This window comes from Hesperophylax consimilis, chromosome 1 (assembly GCF_061612785.1).
Source record: "Hesperophylax consimilis isolate HC1 chromosome 1, BYU_Hcon_1.0, whole genome shotgun sequence".
Taxonomy (NCBI): Eukaryota; Metazoa; Arthropoda; class Insecta; order Trichoptera; family Limnephilidae; genus Hesperophylax; species Hesperophylax consimilis.
The window spans coordinates 14,111,477-14,134,155 of NC_142836.1; the positions used below are offsets into that span (position 1 = coordinate 14,111,477).

General features: G+C 33.7%; 1 protein-coding gene across 1 annotated transcript in view; it reads right to left on the reverse strand.

The window, feature by feature from the left end:
- Window positions 1–611: 611 nt before the first annotated feature.
- The window catches only part of LOC149426320 (uncharacterized), a 39,411-nt gene continuing 17,343 nt past the window's right edge, over window positions 612–22,679 (reverse strand). Inside the window, exons 3-11 of the mRNA XM_089650649.1 lie at window positions 5,354–5,453; window positions 5,034–5,181; window positions 4,727–4,868; window positions 4,290–4,402; window positions 4,012–4,133; window positions 2,971–3,227; window positions 2,665–2,867; window positions 2,421–2,577; window positions 612–2,133 (exon numbers count right to left, since the gene is read on the reverse strand). Of these exons, the coding sequence (XP_089506775.1) occupies window positions 1,846–2,133; window positions 2,421–2,577; window positions 2,665–2,867; window positions 2,971–3,227; window positions 4,012–4,133; window positions 4,290–4,402; window positions 4,727–4,868; window positions 5,034–5,181; window positions 5,354–5,453 (1,530 nt within the window). The 3' untranslated portion in view covers window positions 612–1,845. The remainder of the gene's footprint in view (window positions 2,134–2,420; window positions 2,578–2,664; window positions 2,868–2,970; window positions 3,228–4,011; window positions 4,134–4,289; window positions 4,403–4,726; window positions 4,869–5,033; window positions 5,182–5,353; window positions 5,454–22,679) is intronic.

Here is a 22,679-nt window from a genome sequence, read left to right on the forward strand (position 1 = left end):
AAAATCTCAAAAACGATGGGAACCCTTGTTCTACAAGTACCTACTTTGATGGGCTGTGTACATTGACTATACATCAATAGTTGTGTATAATATTGAACAATTTTAAATAGGGGTCTAAATTATTGTACCAGAATAAACAGGTTCAGAACAATACCAATTTTTGTTATGTGTAAGAATGTCGATTCCCTGCACACATCGACAAATATTTAGGTTAGTACATTATGTACCTAATTGACTACAGTTATTTATTTATACAAGGGAATATATAATGTTTCGTGTTCCTTTCAAAGGAACTTTTATCTTGCACCCAAAACTTCATTAATTACGAGATCTAACGAGAAACAAAATCATATTTATCTTAATGTAGAATTTGTTACTTGGCTCTTCATCAATAAAATACTCGCTTACTTCTCGAAGACATCTTCGTCAATCCATAGCACACGGTCATCCATCAATTTGCGTTCCGCGCAAGCGTCTACCTGGACCCGCCACCCGCCACCCGCCACCCGCCACCCTTTTGAGAACTTTTGACCTCTCAATCCGGACTCTTTCTTGACCCATCGCCTTGAACCGCAGTGGGACTGATGGATTTATACGTTCGTCTGAACTTTCTCTCCTTCCTTATTCTAAAAATACCCTCCACACAGCATCCCCAAAAATGACGTAGGCCCTGAGGGAATTATTTTCCTAGGGGTCTCTTGTGTGGTGCTAAAGTAAAAAAAATCGGATATTTGCGTAGCCCCGTTTTTGTGACAAATAATCTCAAGGGGCGATGTCAGGATTACTACTGTTAGGTGTTAGGTATTATCAGTGCCTTGGCGCCTCGACAATACGGCGCCAAGAGCGGACTGCTCCAATGGCGCTCGCATAAGGCCGGCCCTGGCTGCCCACACCGTTGTCCTAAAATAATCGTTTATACCATTTTCAAAAACAGGAGAATGCACAAACATATGAGAATTCAAAACACTGATACTATACAGCACCATAGTAAAAAAGCTTTTCACAATAAGTATATTATTATACTCGTAATGTAATGCAACATGATGACATCTGATGTTATCATGAACCTTGCGTAAATATTTATGTAAATTTATGCAAGGGCGGATATAAGAGGAGGGGGATTAGGGTGTTAAATACCCCCCTTCTTCGTTGCCCCCAACCGGGGTCGAAACCTCCCATTGAATTACGCCACAGAATTTAGGTAATTATAATGTTATAATAATATCAGGTAAGCATATTATTCCAGACATCGAAATTGCGAAAGAAATATAAAAAAGGTTATAAATTCAAATGACGGCAAATATAATAATATTATAAAGTAGAAAACATTCATTGTATGACAAAAATAATAATATATCTACGGAAATAGTTTTGTACCTACGTATGTCGGTACCATAAATTACGCATAATATAAAAGCGTCTGGATTCTGTCAAAATATGGCAAGTCGGTAAACAAATTCGCACTTTTAGTTCAATGTTCTTTTACTGATGATCGTGCTATTCTAAAAATGATTTCTCAACACTTATTATGAAAAATGATCTGTCCCAAGTTTTATAGCTGTTACAATGCGTATGTTTAGCTATTAAAACAGAATTATTCTCGTATCGTTATTCACTCACTATGAACACACCTTTTATTATCTTGTCTCTATGGAGGCATTTTTACAACATCCCGAAAGCAGTTTCTCAACAAACAAACAAAAAATCGTGGAAACTTTCACAAATGAAAATATGATATTTTTTAAATTTTATTTGATAAGTGACTAATTTGATAAAATATCTTTTGTTGTCATCTTTCACCGTGAGTCACTTCACAAAACATTCGTTTGCTATCTTTCTATCAAGTCAGAAATCACTCATTTTTAGCACTCGGTTTATCCACCGTACGTAGTTTGGAAGACGCGTGTAAATGCCATATTTTCCCTTCTTGCCACAGCCATCTCCGAAGCTGGTGATTCCGAAGATGGTCCAGGGCTGGGAGGGCTGCGAAGGGTCTCTGCAGAGGAGGGGGCCCCCCGAGTCTCCGGCGCAGGAGTCCATGCGCCCCTTGCGGTAGCCGGCGCAGAACATGTTGGAAGTGATGTAGTAATCTATGTAAGTGTTCTTGCATTCATCGGGCATCACTATAGGAACCTGGGAATAGGGGAAACAGGTTAACAAAATGAGATGATCCTGCCACTGAGTGTACCGCTGTAAACTGTTTCTGTTGCAAGCCTTGTTTATGAAAAAGAGGGAAAGGTCATGATGTTCACTTTTATTTTATTATTAAGTAATTTGTCACGGGACCCAGGCATAAATAATGAGGGCTAAAAGACGGATGCCTGTTGCAGATCGTTCCCCGTCAAAAGTGCCGAGAAATGGAACGCGAAGTTACTGGAAGCGATCTAATGAAACTTTAAGTGGATTTTCGTGGTACCCACCCGTGCTTCATGTAGAAGTTCAGCTCCATACACATCAGTACTTCTTCTCTTCCCCCAGCCAATAATGGTACACAGTTTATGGACTGGAAGAGGTTGTCTTGGCTTTGGCAGGCAAGCTATGCCAAGGTTGGGTAGATGTTCGGCATACGTCGGCAATCTATAAAAAAACAAATGTATGTTTTATCATATATTTTACCCAAATGTACTCGTACGATACGTAGTCTCAACAGAATTATATACATACCTCAGCATTGCGACGTCGTTGTCAACAGTCTCCGAGTCGTATCCCGGATGGACGATGGTCTGTGTGATCCTAAGTTCAGTCTCCATATCGTCTTTCGTTGAAAGGTTGTATTCTCCTAATCTCACGTAAAGTCTTCTTCTGATGCAGTGGGCTGCAGTTAAGACCCAACGTGGGGATACGAGAGTCCCACCACAAAACGCCTCCTGAAAGTAAGGCATAAGTTGGTATTGACTAATTAAAGACAAGAGCTAAAATTTGTTTTAAATGTGCAAAGCACATAAATTGCTTACGTGAGGATCTACAAACCTTATATCTATTTAATAGTGCAACCTGCCAAGGCCACTTGCCCTTTGGTGCAGGCCTTCCGCCAATAATTCTGGTCATGGACCACAAGCTCTTCTTGGCTGTGTTGTTGTTCATACCACTGTACAACACCCCGCACTGCGGCTGCTGGGCCTGGCCCTGCATCACCTCGTGGTGGTACACATTAGTGTCGATGTCGTTGCGATCTCTGTTTGGAATTGACTCCTCGATTATCGTGTCCACGAACAGTTCTCCGTTGGCTGAGCAAATAAATACAACATAATAAAACATATTATATCTTCCATACGAGAAAACCAACTCAGAATCAATCTAATTAGTAATTATAGGCAAGATCAATACCTACACATTTCGTCGCCATGTAACCAATGTTGAATAACTGCAAATAATAAAAAAAAATAAAAGCTAACTTCGCTGGAATGGCCTTACGCATTTCTGAAAAAAAATTTACTGTCCTGTTTCTAACTGCTTTGATCTCTCCAAAAATATTTGCAATAATTGAGTAAGTGACATGTGTAGAAAATAGTTACTAGATCAAAAGCTTCTTTATTTCGACAAATTATACAATTCATTTGATGAAATACTAAATAATTTTTGAAAAATCAAAAAAAAATTGGTTTCGGTGATGCAAAAAGGATTCATTATTGAAGACAATATTAGCGATTCCTAAACAAAAATCAGAAAAAGAGACTCGAACCCAGGACCCTTACGTTGCCGGGGCACCGCTCTACTAACTGAGCTAATGGGACCCTATCTCCTTCGGTCATATTTAACTGTATCATACTTCGAATGAGAACTACCAACATTGTCTTCATTTTTATCACCGCACATTTTTATTGGCAACTATCTTTATATATTACTAGTTACTACTTTATGTATTTAGGATTACTCACACTCACCTGATTAATTCGTAATTATTTGTTTTGGCTGTATGGTGACTATAATACCTGGGATACAATACCTCACGGGATTTCGCAAACGCCGCATTTTCGAGTAATCACCTCTCAAATATTTTAATGAACTCACCGTTATTTTTATTGCCGTGTATTTTTTTTTCAATATACCGCTGACAGAATGTGCCCTCGACGTAACAATATGCCGTCTCCTTTAGGACATCACGGGAGCAAAGTTTCGGTCGTTGGCACCACCTGAAAAATGATCCTAAATTATAAAAACGTTTCTTTTTTAACACAAAACTTGCAACTTATCGTAAAAAACAGTGATGCACATCTGAGACCCAAATTTACTCTTAGTTCGGCCCTATTTGCTAAATAAAACATCACATAATTTCGTTTGCTTATTACCTTTTTCTATGCGTAACACAGGACCTGCTGCAGGAAGACCACCGACTCCATTTCGAATACCATTTGCTGGACCTACTGGGAAGGACTTTCCTCACGAGAGGATCTTGATTTTTCTAAAAATAAGTATTTGTTTTATACATAAAATAGAATTGATGCAAGCATCTGATACAAAAAAATGTAATTTCATGCACTGATGATAAACGTCACATATTTGACAGTCTTGTGTAATTGTGTATTAATTGTGATCTATATGCCTACATGTAAATTTACGTACAATCGACTTGGCTACTTGTATTATTTTATTTTGCAAAGTCAACCAGGTCAACTTCAACCTACACCATTTTTCATAATAGTTTGAAGGTCTCGTGGAGACTGTTACAAAGGCTATGCGCTGAATTACACTGATGCTTTATACTTATACAATTAAAAACACTTACCATAATTATTTTAAATTTGTACTTTCTGTTATCATTTGCGTCATGGGTGAATGTGATATCTTCCGAAGGTTTTTGTTCACCTTTCCGTCGTCTCCTTCCGCATTTTGTTCGTTTGCGATCTTTTCTTCTTGTAAATTTACAACTGCAATAAAAAAGGACCAATTTACCAAATGTCTCCACACTTCTGCTCCAAGTTCATTCATCATTCTTGTAAATTTACAACTGTAATAAAAAAGGATCAAAAACCACGTTTCAAATGCAACTGATAAAAGATTTCATAGTTTTGATCAGTTAGTGGTATTATTACCCTTTCTCTTCAGTTTGTATAGTATCTCCACACTTATGCTTAAGTTTGCATGTTCTTCTTCTTGTTCTGGTGCAGTTTGTTTCTGAACATTCACTCCATTGATTCCAACCTGAGTACGCTGGACCAGGACTGCCATCTCCGCCTTTATCTAAAAATAGAAATCCATGATTGATTATTCGATTGATATGCTACAACCAGTGAGTGATTGTCCAATTCATTTGCTCGAACGATTTCAACTTTTCGAACCCGTAAAACCTGGAATAACTGAAATCTATTTCAACTTGTTTTTCAGTATTTGTTATTTTTGTCAAAAACTGTACCTGTGTTTGTAATCAATTCTTTGATGAACTTTTGCGAAGTTGATTCTTCCTTCGACATCCTGTCTTCCAAACTTCCCGTCCGCGATGATTCGCTCTGATCCTGAAATAAAATTTACTTTTCTATAGATAATGGAATGTTAAATTTAATATTAAAAAAACTACAATTGTATTTATAGAATAATTCATACAAATTGGATGCCTACAAGCTACGCAGGCAAATGTTTTATCGCCGTGGGATTTATTTCCTAAAATTGAAGTCCTTTATTTATTTAAAAATAAATCTTTTATAAGTAACAACATTTTTAAATAACTAAAATACTGTTTATATAGTTGCCACTATTGTAAATATCTCTTAAAACTTGTTAATTATTGTATCTTGATACAAATTTATCTTGTAATTGCTAATAAATATTATTTATCAATGAAAATTTTGCTCTTCCAAATTATAAAAAAATACATCTTATCATCTCTGATGTAATAATTCATAATACTTCCTGAAATGAAATAATGTAGGTATAATAATTTATATTAATATAATGTTTTAGAAGATTGGTTCATCTTGACCCAGTTGTCACTTTTCCTATCTAGCTTCATATGTTTCATTCACAGATAAGTGTGTTCGGTATCTACCAAGAGCTTAGAGCAACCAAAAATAAATGTTTTTGTGACATGGCTGTGTCAAGTTGTATTTAATAATAATAATATCTTTATTTAGGAAAGTTTACACATTACAACTATACATACATATTATGGTGTACATTTATTTGTAACTTTTATATTTAAGGTTATAAAATGAACAGAAAAATAAAAACATAATATTGTGAAGGTAAAAAGAAAATAAAAATACAAACAGGGGCAATTCAACAACGTGATTTTGTAATTAAAACTGATGAAAAATTGAAAAACTGTTTTATAAACCTAACCTAACCTAACATAACCTATCTAACCATTTTTTCATCACTCCTTTCATGACTTTATGTCTCCTTTCAAGAGTGTATCGAAGTGTGTTGAATTGTCCTGAGTTGTCCGGTTACCGTTTATATAATTTTGTTACGAATTCAATTTGTCTTATGTAAATTTCGTTTCTTATTATAATATTATATTTTTTGTTTTATATAATTCTGTTCATTTCTTAACACAAGAAGGAAATCCATAATTGGTTGTATTTTTGGTACAATCAGAAAAAATTATAAAATTCAACTTCCAACGATTTCCAAAGATTCCATTTCGAGCAATGTTTTTATTCTGATTTCTGGTCACTTACTAGAGCGATACGAGTTCTTACACTCACGCACTAATTAGATCAAATTAATTGGTTGATCTGGTTGAACTATCGTCACACTAATTTGATCTACAATCAAATTGACGATGAGGAACTTGAGTGATAAATATTATGGCTTAAAAAGTATATATTCATTTAGATGAAATATAAAAATTTTATTGTAAACATAATGTAGAATTAATAAACCGTAATTTAAAAAGTATTAAAAGATTGTTATTGTCATTTGTTTTCATACGACCCCAGTGGGATTGACAGTGCTGTTAACTGACAAAACCGCCTATCCCGTCAGATTTCGATCGTCTTGGCGGGATTTTAAAAACGAACTTTGAAAATTATTTTATCTTTTAATGCTGTTATTTGAGCTAGAATGCGAAGATTCATAATAATAAAATAATGACTCGAATTCTTTACTAGCGTAATTTTTAATTTGTATTTCGGAAGTTACGCTTTAAAATATTAAAATAATTTATTTGTTTGCGCACCTACATATTAAATATGCAATATGAATAAATAATTTTGTCCGTATACAAATTCAATTCCTTTAAAAGAGGAATACAATTACAATATTGTATCGGCTATTCAATTTGTAAACAAACCAAACTATTTATTCATATTAATATTGCGTATGTACGGGCGCAAACAAATAATTCATCTTAATATTTTAAAGCATAACTTTGATAAGGTGTTTTTTTCAAAAAATATTTAAATTGGCATCATCTATGAAATAGCAGATAATTAATTATTTTAAGATTAACCTTAACCGCCAATTCTCGGCCCATTTCAGTATTTGATCAACTTTTAATGAGTCGTCTGAATGAAGCTTATTGACTATGGTTCAAACGTTTCTATATAAATATTCTAGAATTGAAAATGCAAATAAAGAAAAAAAATTGCTTAGAAGAAGCAAAATTAGAGACAATAGTTCTTCATTTACCGTTTCCTCATGTGACCCTCAGAGCGCTGTGCCAAAATGCATACATTGAATTAGCAACGTGAACGACTTTCGGTCCAATAAACACGTCAGAATACATGTTTTATCTTAAATTTTAATAAGCAATCGAAATTTGTTAAATTATGCAAACGTTCTTCTAACTTATGGCGAGACGTGTTTCCTTTTAAGCAAAATTTAAAGGTTCTACTCAAATGTCATTTCATTAACATTTTCGTATCTTTAATAATTAAATTATACTTTCCCAATCAGGTACCGCTGAAAATCAACTTTACCTAAAGGTCTTTTACAAACTTACAAACTTTTTGAAATTCAAAATAGGAAATTTTCCCGCCCTGACCAAACTGCTAACAACTTTTTGACAGGTAATATTTCATGTCTCCTATTGTTTACTTTCAAAATACCTTTAGGATCCATTCAGTTCTGACTGAAAACCTGCGTCCGGGTATATTGACTTCTGGGAGTTTATTGTGCGGTTTGCCAGAATCTCTCACTCCGAACAAGGTCACTGGAAACGCCTTGAGAAACTTGTATGAACTCATGTCTACCCTTGTTTACTTTCAAAAAACTTTTAGGAACCAGGATGTATTCAGTATTAGGCCTAATGTGGGCGAAAATCGAGCACGCGTCTCTGGTAACTTTATATACGCTTCCATTCACACGTCTAGCACCCACGTTTTGAATTAAATTTATCCATTTTTTTTCAGTTTCCGGTAATTGAACTCAAAACCTCAAGACTCAAAGTTAAATGAGAAAACCACTACATCACGAAGGATATGAAAGCAACTATCATATTTTATTATGCCGATTAGAAGTGTAAACCAGTGCTGTAGAAAATAACACTTTGAAGGAAACAAGGCAGTGCATATTGAAGGTATTATTACCATTTAATTTAGATTTCAAAATGCATCAAAATTAAAACCGTTCAAGGCGCCATTTGCCCCAGGGCTAGGGCTGACAGTAATAACTGAAGAACTTGCGTCAGGCCATTGGCTTCCCGGGAATGTATTGCAGGGAGTGTTTTAGCATCCCACTCTGCGAGACTGGGCGCCCTATGAATAAGGTCATGGGAAGTGTTCCCGCCTTGAGCAATCTGCTAACAACTTTTTGACAGGCAACATTTCATGCCTCCTCCTGTTTACTTTCAGAAAACCTCCAGAACCCAGACGGCACTAACTGCAGTTCGTTCGCCAGACCATTTTATCTTTTCGGGAGTTTGGTGCAGGCTTTGTTTTGGCATCTCCAACTTCGTGAGAAATCGGCGCCCCATTGAATTTGATGATGGGCACTCGGCCCGGCTTCAGGTGATACGATGTCCATATTTATTATATTAAGCCTGCCATTACTTCCACGTAGGAATTGAAACCGGGAACCAGTTTGGTGGTACAAATCGCGGACCAGCGGATCACGACTACATGATGTTTTATCTTACACTCACTCCTCCCTGACTGCAAAGGAACAAATTTTACCGAATAATGTGTAATAATCCCATGTTCTATCAGGTGACCGATAATTCATCAAAATGACAATTCAACTCACCTTTAATAAGTGATATAAAGTCAGGTTAAGTAATGAAACAAAAACTAGGTTAAATAGGTTACGTAGGTTAGGTAAACATGTTAATTTTCTTCGCTTTTAAGGATTTTTAAATGTGTGTCATTGCGTAGTGTTATTGTGGAACCGTTCCATCTATTGGCACTTTGTTGTATTCTAAAAGTAAAAAAACAAAATCTATTACAATGTCAATAAAAACCGAAAGGCGACCAATTTACTGTATAATTTGTGTATCTATTAAAAATATTCGAATGTTAACGAAGGTTTGTTCAATTTTACACAAAATCGAGAGCGTCATCGTACAAAAATATAACATCTATAATGATGTATTATATAGAATTATTGTTTAAATAATAGGCATTTATTATGTATTATGACTAGTATCTTCAAATACATACCACCATTGTTGGGCATCCGTAAGTTGTTTCTCAAGCCATGAAGACCAAAAACGTGTTTCCCATACATCCATAAAGGTGCTATTATACCTGTCTAGTCTCAATCAGGCTGTCAAGCAGCGTTCAATACAACAAAGCAATTTTATTATTATTTGTTTTGCCCAACACAAATAAGATACTACGGGTTGATTTATGAGAGGATTTTGTGTTTGGGTTTCTTTTTTCATGTTATTTTGTTTCCACTCCATAGATTATTGAACTTAAAACGGTAATCATTTGGTCCTATCTTGACAGAGTGTTCTGCACTTGTTCAAATCTTGATGTTTTCAAAGCCACAGGTAGTGTGAGATGTTTCTGTGCTTTCGTTAATCTTCTTTTTCGGCTCCCTGAAGGTTGCGTGGACATTAATCTCGGACCTTTGAAATCAAATGCATAATAGCCACCTACAACAATTTGTAAAAATACTGATCTTTCGACGGGTAAAACAATCCTGAAGAAGTTAATCCCGGTGGAAATAAATACAGCAGTTAAATTTTATTTAATATTAAAGATAACCGACTTCAAAGCTTAAATGCAATTTAAAAAAATAATTATTGTTACTTTAAAAACCACCGGAACCGGGTTGATCGGTACCTTAAAAAAATAATTAGGTGGTACCTGAAAGGTTGTACATAATATCTAGACCTGATTACCTGTATCGAGTTTCGTATTGAAAATTCAACATCCCAGTCTCTGACAGTTGGAACCCTTCTAAATAAATTAACTAAACTTTGAGAAGCTTTTAGTTTCAGCTTAATAATATGATGCAGTAGATCAGGTCCAACAGTCCTCAGCCTACTGCAGACAGCTCACAGCTGTTTTCAGTCTTCAGTGTTCACTGGAAAGTACTTTATTTATCTCAGACAACAGAGGCGTTCAATTTTCAACATAAATATATTCTAAAGTCGCGAATTTGTCTTGAAACTCCTCCAGAATCATGTTATTTCAAGACATTTCTTTGATATTGAATCGATATTTGCAGAAAAATGACAGTTTTCGTTGAGCCTTTACGTGTATTTTTCTTGTGCCTTAAATTTTGAGTTCCTACCCTAATATTCTCAATGGCTTTGTCACTCGATAGCTAGAGCTTTATGTAACCCTTATAACATAATAATATTATCTGGGGCACAAGTATTGGCATTTTGAATAGGCACTAACTTTTTACTGAACACTGGTCTAATAAATTGCTTATAACGTAATTAGCAATAACGACTGGTGTTAAAGTAGATACTTAATATATTAAAAAAAAATATTTTTCTTTATTTAGTACACTGTTTATTACAGTCATTGAAATTAATAATTAATTTTTTGCTGTGGTAGTTGAACAATACACAACATGTACACATTGTGTACGCTACACACTAGATAAAACAATCAAGAGATTGACATAAACTGAGCACATAAAATTTATTTATAACTAGCTGATGAGTACCCGGAGTCGCTCGTGGTTAATAATGGTTTGGATTAAGGTTTTGAGGTTGTGATTTCTAGTGTATCTGAAAACTGGGTCTATTTTTAAGGTAGACATAATATTATTCTACAGAATTGAAAAATTAACTTCTGTTAATTTTTTTACGAGATTATCCCACATCTTCCTCGGAGTGCCCGACTTGTACCATTCACTACTTTATACCACATTGCTTTTTACCAGATTATCCCACATCTTCCTCGGAGTGCCCGACTTGTACCATTCACTACTTTATACCACATTGCTTTTTACCAGATTATCCCACATCTTCCTCGGAGTGCCCGACTTGTACCATTCACTACTTTATACCACATTGCTTTTTACCAGATTATCCCACATCTTCCTCGGAGTGCCCGACTTGTACCATTCACTACTTTATACCACATTGCTTTTTACCAGATTATCCCACATCTTCCTCGGAGTGCCCGACTTGTACCATTCACTACTTTATACCACATTGCTATTACTAAAAAATCTAAATTATATCGACTTTTATTCGACTCCGTATCTCATTACAGTGCAGACTTCTTCTACCATTCAAACAAATCTCTAAATAATCCTGGCAATACTAAGAACAAAATTTGACATTTTTAGGTAAATCGGTCCAGTAGTTTAGGGGACGAACAAATAAACGTTCATTTATGTATACAGGGTGTCCGGAAACTCGTAGTACAAGCGGGAAACTGGTGAATCTACATCACATTTGGAGTCGATTTTGTAGTATATTTTTTTTTATTTGAGCTTTCGTTATCGAGTAAATCGAGTTTGAAGTTGATTTTTATTTATTTATTATTTTTTTTTTTTTTTAATCAAATTCTTATAAATTGTTACTGAAGATCAAAGTACCCAACTAATTAAAACTATTTGAAAGTAAAACAAATGAAGAAACTCGGATTTGAAGCATTATTTTGAAATCACCCTTCATTTAACCCGGTGTAATCATAAAATATTTTTGCTCTGCAGGGTTAAAACATCTGTTATTCAACCCTAAACACCAGAAAAAACTTTAACCCTAAAATAACCGAAAAATATTTTTTTTTGTTTTTTTTTTTTTTTGAAAATGCTCAAATCAAAAAACTTTATGTTTTTTTGGGTTCCCCATGTGGTGTAGATTCTCCAGTTTCCCGCTTGTACTACGAGTTTCCGGACACCGTGTATATAACGGTGACCGGATAAATCATTAAAGTGATAATTCATCACATCTTTAAAAAGTTACATAAAGTCATGGAAAGAGATGAAACAAAAACTTTATTAACTGGGTCAAGTAGGTTAGGTTAGGTTTAAATTTTTTTTCATTGTTTTTAATGACTTTATATCACTTTTTAAAGGTGTGTTGAATAGTCACTGTGTTGAGTTATCATGGAACCATTATATAACACACGCATATTCGAATGTGCACAATTTTGCATACATGACATTCAAAACCAGAGGAAAGTCACTGTTTACTTATCTTATATTTGATATCGGAAAAACTATGCCCCGGACTTCAGCTTGTTTCGTATAAATTTGATTTTTTTTGTCCACACCGTTCTTTGGCTAAACTAAAATATAAACAAAAATGTTCGTTTGTTCGAAATCCTAAATCTCCAAAGGTTCTTCACCGATTGCTTTGAAATGTTGACACAATGTTGCATTCGAATACGCATGTGTTTTTATATTTCATCCTATTCTATATAGATGTCACGTGTGACAGGTAAAAACAAGCTTTTTTAAAAAACTGCGCCATCTATTGGACAAACATGCTGTTGAACGTAAAAGCAACTCGCGCTATAGTTTCTCTATCTGCACAGACAGACCGAACCGCAGGAACACGTGGGTACAGCTAGTAGTATATTTTATAAGAAAAATAACAATTTAAAATTGAATTGGAGGGTCTAGAATCGTTTTAAAATAAATTTAGCTTCTTTTTACAAAAACTGACATGTGCGGCTAAGGAGGTTAAACAATCAGTTTCCTCACACAGCCGTTGGGAAAGGGTGGGTCCCCTCCAAGGTACCCACCAAATCAGTACAGGTGACAATAATACATTATTTATGGACATATTAAAATTTGTATTCTACCTTTTACCCAATCTTGTTTGTCATTTACTTTTGCATATTTAACTAATTATTTTGTTACTATTTTTGTTATTTCTATGTATTAAAACATCCATGTATGTATATTTTTGGAAATTTGCCTGTTATGTATTTAAATAATAATAAAAATAAATTGTTAAAATAATAAAATTAAATTATTTTTTTTCGACTTTATGTCTGGGTTAAATCTTCCCCACATGAAAAACTAAACCCTTCCATATATTATTACTAAAATGTATATAATTATTTATAAATTTAAAATATTATTATATTTTCATTTGAAAACCCCTGCACGTCTCACACACCTTCCACGCCCCACGACTACTTGAGATCCTGTCCCGAGATACGCTTCTTAAGGCTTCTACCGTAGATAACAAAATTATTAGTGCCTGCGAACATAGGTGTTAAATACCTACAAATGCTTACAAACTGTTGTTTGTTTTCGTTCCACACTGGTCACTGGTAATACTCCCGCTTTGTCGTGAAAGTGCTAACAATACATCATCTCAGTCTCAGCTACAGTTCATTGAATGTATTCGAGAAAAAAATTCAAGTTTTTCAATATGCAAATATATACTTTTTATTGTAAGTTTTTTTTTTACGTAAAAAAGTTTGTCCAAGTGCTGGATTAACAACGGCATTCTGGAGAAGGAGAAAAGGAAGATGAAGGGTAAGCTTGAAAAGTGGTCACAAATAAGGAATTTGTGTTACAATATTTAAACCCTGCCAAAATAAGTGCTTTTGTGTTACCGAAGATTTCTATAACATAAAAATCACTATTATCACAATAAATTATATTTTATGAATATTTTTTTACTAATTGACCTAATATTTGTAATATTTATTGATTTGATGGCTACAAAAACCTAATGAACTGTTTTCGTAAAACCAGTATGAAGCAAAATTTCTTTTTTAATTATGTATGTATCTAATTTAACAAAAATATTAATTATATTTAATTCCTAAGAGTTACAATAATAATTTTAGAAAAATGCAAATTGATATTTTAAATTCAGTGGTCATAAATTATATATTATTATGTAAATAATAAATTATTAGTTATTAAATTATTTTAATTTAGGAAATCATGCTGAAAAAATAAGAAAATTCACAGATTTACGAAATCAGATTAAAATAATTTGGCATTCTCAGACAATAAAAATATTACCTACCATTTGTTATTTCGGCTACTGGCATTATACCTAGCTCTCTCATTCAAAATTTAGGCGTATTAGATCTGTCAAAGAATTTATATATAAAGATGCAAAATCAGTAATTTTAAAAACATGTAGGATTACGAAAGATTTTTTAAATATTTGTATTGAGGGATCAGTAGGATTTATAAGTCCAATTAGAAGTTCTCCCCAGCCGAACCCTCTGATATGAATATATCTGGAGTCGGTGAATTATTTTCCCATTTGATCTCTGGTGATTTGACGTGTTGTTCTTGTATTATTTTGAATTTATTATGCACTTTCATAATGTGCATTGACTAGATGATAATTTGTGGAAAAATGTGTGCAAGGGTTTAGTATTTCCTGTGGGGAAGATATAACCCGGACATAAAGTCGGAAAAAATCTTAATTATTAAAATATTATATACTTAGATGCTTTTTACTTACATCAGATCTAATCTATAGTCTAGTATTCAGGTACGGACACGACGGCCGAGCATAACGTCAAAGGAGCATTTATTTACATCTTGTGGATGGATGATGGATCCTTTCGCCAGACATGCAAACTGAAAAGCTTGTCGTTTGGCCAGGGACGTAATTCTCGGCCGTACATGTCCGTACGTGAATACTAGGCTTATGGTACATCAGGAAAAACGAGTTATATCAGCAAAATAAATATTGTATTAAACGATTATGTTACATTTCAAAATATCTACGGAACAGTGTCTAATTATTTCCAAGTTTCGTAGTTTTTGATTGATTTTGATTTTCTACTAATCTATTTATATAAAGAAGGGTACTGTCTGTGGCGAACGGCATGGATATTATTTCAATACATATTTACAGTTTTACTCCGAGAATGGTGAATTTTTAAATACTCCTTTGATAATAATTAAGTCCGTTAGTTTTGAACTTGAAAAATAAATTAGCTTAAAGAAAAAATCATCTCTTAGTAAAAAGTGTCTTATAGTATTCTATATCTTACGAGTATTATTATGTTTTATGAATTTACATTTGCATTTAGTTGCCACTTATGTTAATTAATTTCAATCAAACTCGATAAAAGTTAAATCTATTATTTTTTTCCAAATTTTTTTTCCCTTATTACAAGTAGGTATATTCTTATTTTTAATAAAAAAGACTTGTACTACATATGAGTAACTATTGTACGCATATGCGTATTTGCTTGCTTGTATATGTCATGTTGTATTTAAATAAATAAATATGGGTATTAGGTTGTTGTTATTACTACTTCAAATCATTACATTTTTTTTAAACTATTTATAGTAAAAGCCCAGAGGGCGTCTAAATAGATAAAACGAGAGGAAGGTGATCTACACGAGATCATAAAATCATAAACCATCTCGTCCTCTTTTCCCTTATTCTGTTCTGATTTTGTGAAACTCTGCTAAAGCCTGGGCAACGCCCGGGACTACAGTTAGTTTACAAATAAATATAGGGCAACCTCAAATATGATTTAAGATTTTCACGGCCAAAAGTATTTTTGTTATTTGTTTTTGGGGTGTTATGCCGTGTTGCGCTAACTCCTTCTTTAGCCAACGTTTCGGACAACATTGCAGTGTCCATCATCAGGGCAGATGTGTTATTTGAGGTTGTGTTAAAATGTGAGCTTATGTATGAGTGAGTTATGTATGAAACGTTGGCTAAAGAAGGAGTTAGCGCAACACGGCATAACACCCCAAAAACAAATAACAAAAATAGGGCAACCTGTGTAGTATCGCGCGCAGGTTTGAACACGGGGTTAACTAGTTTTGTTTTCTGTGAAAATCTTAATTTTAAGGAAAAACTATTTTTAATAGAAATGAAGATGTGACGATGTCCAGATCTCCAATGTATTGTTGCTTTTCATCGGCACATTCAATCGGACCATTACCTCAATGCTGTTCATATTACTGATATTAATATGGCCGTGGCTTTGATGTAATTTGCCGAGGCTTTCGTGGGTTGTGTTGATGAAACATGTTCGCGATGTTTAGTCTACTGACTACTGACTATGACTAGAGGCAGTGCTAGAGTTCATAGAGAGGCAGAGGAGCTAGAATCTCGAATATCTGACTATTACCGCGGACATGTGAGTAAACATTGACTTTGCTTTTCATCGCGTGGTGATTGCTTTTGGCTTTATTTATGTGTTGGCAGTTAGTATCTTCCTTTGACGCTTATTTTTCACAGAAACGTAAAACTATTTAATCGACGTGAGGAGAATAATTTTATCGGAATAACTAGTTTTAAATTGAAACGCAGTGTAAAGAAAGGGGACAAGCTTATTTTTAAGACAAAAAATATTTTTTAGACCGATGCAGGAGAATTTTTTTTTGAATCAACAATTTTTCAAGTAAGTTGCGAAGTTAGTGTGGTACATTTTTTTTTCATTAAGAGGAGTTGAAGTCAGCATTTAAAATAAAAATTAAGTCATGAATCAGTAAATATATTTTTAAAGGTGAAGGCATTGTAAGTTTTATTTTGGACTATGCTCAGTACAGCTGGGATATTTGGGGTTACATAATAGATATTCGAAATCTTAGATTATGGATTTGTAAGAGTGGCACTCGAAAAACAAATCCGATATAAGATTTCGATTTTTACGAAATTCATAAAGTGCTAATATTTCGTAAACTAACGATTTTTTAATGCAGTCGTATTTTGATATTCTGGTTGACCATGAGTTGGCCTACCAGCTCTCGAATGGATAACGATGACTTTTAGGACACCCTGTAATCTGTATAGATTCTACTGATTCGTTAAAAATAAGACAAGCAAAATGTGTATGTTCTTATCCATTAAGGTCATACTTACTATATTATTCATAACTTTAGACTTAAAACACTCAACAGCCATCCATATTAGCGACAAAATTAATTGTAAGATTCAATCTACGAGTATAATGATCATCTCAATTCAGTCGGCCTATGCTAAGAAGTTTTATAATTTATTTAGCGGGTGTATATTAAAACATGGTAACATAAAAATATGTTTTAATGTTTCTGTTTCAGAGTTGCATTCTTGATTTTTTCTCTATTTAAAGTTACGATTTTCTATTGAATCTTAAAATTCGTGTTATGAAACTAGCTGCCCTGGGATTTATTCTACATTGAGGGTTTGGAAAAGATGAAAAAAAGTTTAGGTACATTTAAAAACAAATTGTTCATTCTGAAAGTGAATAATATTGTGATGTTGTGTATTTATGTGTAATGTAATTAAAAAAATCTATTTATTTTAGTTATTTCTAGTTAAATAAGTGAAAATGTAATTTTCTTTTTTCTGGAATAAAAACTTAAAAAAAGGGAATGAGGTACTTTTTCGAAATTTACTGTAACCCTTGTGACCTTTCTCTTATTTTGAAGGTCAAGTGTGCAAAATTTCATCAATCTTGGAATAAAACTATCGAGGAGAACAAACTTACGCGCAGGCACTCATCTTTATATAATAGATATAGAAAAATAGTATCTGGTTGATAGTGTGAATAGTCGTTAATTTCGGTGTCGGTGCATGGGTGATGTGAAATATTCCTCCATATTCCTGAGTAATGCGTAAAATTTTTAAAAAACATTTATTTCATGAATTTGAAACTGACAAGTATTAAATCATATCAGACAAGCGATAAATTGGTAACAAAATTATTTCATTTTAATAAATTTTAATAATTAATGTAAGTTCGAATGATAAGATTTTGACCGTCTCTAATTATTTTTTTGATAGGCAACTATCCCGAGGCAAATACTTTCAGCTTTACTAATCCTTCAAATATAATATCACGTATTTTATAACTATGAATCATTCAGCAATATGGCCTTCTGTTCATTAGTTTCTCAATAAACAGGACACGTCTAATTCGACCATTACAATAATGTTTGTATTTTTATGCCCAGCATTTTGCCTAAATTAATTTCAAATGAAACTAAAAGTTAACAAGCAAAATGTTAAAAGAAAACTACCTCCAAAATGTTTAGTTCCTGTAACGGAACACAAATGCACCGAACATGTTCCGTTTCTGCACGTCGAGCTTTATTTATAAACAAGTCAGAACACAAAAGGACGATCAATACCAAAAGAGAGCCAATTGAGTTTTATATAAATGTCCGGTTACATAAATATGTGGGCTGTGGTAACAAATTTCTAGAACAAAGAAATACTTTGAGAATCATGTGAATTATTCATGAATTAAAACGAAATACCATTCCGTCTCGAGTTCCACAGTGTAAAGGTATTTGGATCTGTTAGTTTTTGTTTCGCATACCCTGCTTGTTTGTTTCGAGAAACAAACTCAAAATATGACTAAATTCGGTTTCGAATTTTAATGAATTTGAATCCTAATTTTTTTCTACCGATAGGTGTATATACCGTTGTTCCAAGATACGCCAAAATCTAACCCAATTCGACTCCCTTTGTCATTGCTACTGATACCATGTTTACCGTTTACCAATACTTATAGGTGTAAATATATACCTACTTTCAAGTCATATTACTATTCAAGTACTGTTAAACAACCGTGATGAAATTGTAACATAACTTGAATAGAACTTGATTTTAACTTTGAAATTTGATGACTTGTTCAAATTATGGGATAAAGCTGGCCCTAACTCTTAAATATAAATATGTAAATTCCGACTCGAGTTCCACAGAGTTAACGAATGCGGCTCCTTTTGTTTTAGGTTCCGATACTTATGCATACTGACGTTTGTTTAAAAAATTTGTATTGCAAGGATATTGGAAAACCATAAATCTCTTGGTACCTACTCGTATTTGCATGGCATGCTTTATGTGTTCGCGCTACTAACCTTTTATATTTAGCTGTAGATACGGTACCGAAGCTTAAATAAATGGTTGACTCCATAAATATGAGAGTCAATGGTTGACCCGCAATTTTCACTAAACGTACAGCATATATATTTCATTACAAAATTAACCAGATTTAAATGCTAATCTCGATGGAAATAGACGATTGTTTATATAAAATATTCAAGGCTTACATTATAGCTAAAAAAAATTGGTACTTAAACACAACATATTATTTCTTCACGATATTTTGATGATGTGAAAAGAGCTTCTTAATAGCCCAACGATCGTAAAACAGATAAACACATAGTGTTTTTATTCATAGAACACAGTACGTTCTCCGGAAGATAGTAGTAAATGTTTAAAAAAGATTTTCTTTTTTAAAATCGCGAGATAATTTTATACGATCCATGAGTTCTTTGAACTAAACAAATATAAATGATATCACAAGATGACGTTTGGGCTTAATAAAGATAAACAAGAATTATGGTTTGTTCTTTGCGAACCCAAATAAGGTACACCAAAAATTGAGTCATCCAGTTTGGAATCACTTCATACTTCATAGCCGTTTGTTTAAATACGCAGACAAGGATAATTTTATTACTATACATTTGTCTGCTCTGCGCAGAGATATGGTTCTGGTATTTCTAGGCAGTCACGAATTTGATATCACGTTGCCTTTTTGGCAGTCTGCCTAATGGTGTATTATAAATTGACAAGGGAGATTGTCGATAATGATACACTTACAATAAGAACGTATTTAGTGTTGCTGGGTCACATTTCCGTATTGTAACGACAGAGCCATCTACCAGCCTGTTAACATCTGTTCATAATGCTATTTGAACAGGTGAGAATATACAATACGCTCGATTTGTTTGTATTGTTGTTTGACAGTTAGTTCAATGAAAATATTTTCATAATGATTCAAATTACAATGAAAAACAATTGAATTTTTAAATCTGTTATTGATCCTTGTTCTTATTTCACTTCCTGAACCCTGACACAAACATGTGTTGCACAGGTTTATTTTATACCAAAGCTTATTATTTAATATGCTAACAATTTAGAGAGATTCGAATCATTAATTTAATAAATCAAGGCACGTAATTTCTCCAACAAAATTTCAACGACATGGGTGTCCCATGACAAAAAAATCTTTATTTATAGTAGGTATCCACCTACTTTATGGACAGAGATAATAAGACCAGCCTACGATGAAATTACTATTATTATCTATTGTTAGATAATGTGAAGTAACATTTAATGTTGCAAAATGATCGGAAAGTTAAGTGGTAGTGACCCATATACTAGCCATAAATATACCTGCAAACTAAAATAAAATATTTCGTCAAATCTATCTATATTTATTAATATATATTACTTCTATTTATTTAAAGGAGAGCGTCTGTGACGTGTTGCGGGCGGGTGGCTTGGATTTGATTTTTATACAAATTTACAGTTATATTCAAAGACTGATGAAATTTTGCACAATTGACCTCCAGAACAAGAGGAAGATCACTGTCTAAATTGGATTACGAAAAACTCTGCATAGAGAAAATCGCCGCTAGTGGCGCACAGTGGGCTGAAAATCGCCTTTCATAGAGACTTGAATTTTGACATACTTCGTATTGTGGCGCAACTTAAGATTTTTTTTAAATCCTCAAAGTTGAAAAAAAAACACTTTTAAATGTTTATGATTCATTTTAATTCTTAAATGCTTTACATATGAGTAGGCTTGCAGTGTAAATAGAATATTGTGAACTAGACAAAGCATACTCATATGCAAATAAAATATTGTAAACTAGACAAAGCATACTCATATGTAAAGCATTTAACCATTAAAATGAATCGTCAACATAAAAAAGTTAATTTTTTCAATAAAAACAAATAAATCGTAGTATATGTGTGTGTAAAGATAGAATGGCCAACCTTATGATTCCAGAGAAAGCCTCATTTTTAATGTCAGTGCCATACAAATTTTTCTTTAAAAAATGATAACTCCTTCATTTGTACACGCAATTGCTTCGTACGAAATTTTATAGCATAGTAATGATCAGCAGAATCCATTTCTAGCCAAAAAAAATATCCTTGAAAATTCAAGTCTCTATGTCTATGAAAGGCGATTTTCAGCCCACTGTGCGGCGTCACGTCTGTGGCGGGCGGGTGGTGTGGATTTGATTTTATATAAATCCACACCAAAAAATTTGCATACGAAATTTAAAGACAAGAGGAAGATCATTGTCAACTACTGACTTAGAAAAACTCTGCATAAAGCCCGGGCAGCGCCGGGGACTTTAAAATAAACGCATTTTTCCTACCATCATCATTTTACTAATTGCGAGTCGAGACCGTAAATTTCATTTGAATAAAACATTTCAGTATCTGTGCTGAAATATAGCTAAGCCCATTTACAATCAATAACACCGAAGAAGTGAAATTGAGCAACGCGCAACGATTGCCTTTTAAGTCGATCGTAGTCATAAATAATTGTATTGGTAATATTCGCCACTTACCTATCTAAGTGGATAGGAAGAATGGCAGTATATTAAGCGATTGCAAATAGATAGACAGAATATTATTTCACAGGGGGAATATTACCTTTAATGTATAAATCGATTGTTATCGCGATTATTTTAAAGCTATATCAATAGATTTAAATACAAAGAAGGCGTAACGTAATAACTAATAGCTCATTAATAATTACTAAAAGAGTAATAATATCCAATATTATCTGTTGTGCGAAGGATTTGGATGATTGAACGTGATATTTATGATAAAAGGTCAAGAAATGTCAACCATAAAAGACATTTGAAGTTTTTATGACGATAACCTCACACGGGAGGCCCCGAGGAAATTTATTTCTCTTAGGGCCAATGTCATCTTTTGGAATACTGTGTGGAGGGTTTTTTTCAGGGAAAAGAAGGAGAGGAAGTTCTGAGAAGGTAAAAGGTATGAGGGTTAGGTATGAATCTAGGGATCAGTGATCCCCCAACTGCGACGCAAGGCGACGGGTCGAGAGACCAGTTGGAGAATGGAGAGGTCAAAGGGTCTCCCCAAGCTGGTACGCCAATCTCTCGATCTGGCATGCCACGTAACTGGTGGGCAGGCGCATCCTGAACACACCTCACACGATGAACCCGGGTACCCCTGCTAAATCAACAAACGTATCGAACCACCTAGGGTGATCTATGGCAGAGGTGTTGGTTATCCAATACATGGTTAAAGCAATTTTGTGAACAGTCCCTAGTTAACAGTATTGATTTTTTAACGTGACGCATGTCTGAAAGAACAGAAACGAGAACTGCAACGAAATACCATGCGACCTGCGACTAGGAAGATTTCTAAGAGAAATTCACAAAAGTTAGGAAATATGATAATCCATCTGACACCGTATCCACTGTTACGAATCTACCTATTTTAACCCACAATTTAGCTAAAAGAATACCCAAATATGTCATTTATTACTTTCTTAATTATTTGGTGTCAAAAAAGTGAATTATTGGTTATTTTATTTATTTTTGATGTTCAGTTATACTTTTTCCAAAAGAGTTTATTTCGTGCAATTTTTTTTTCGCTCAATCTTCGATCGGAT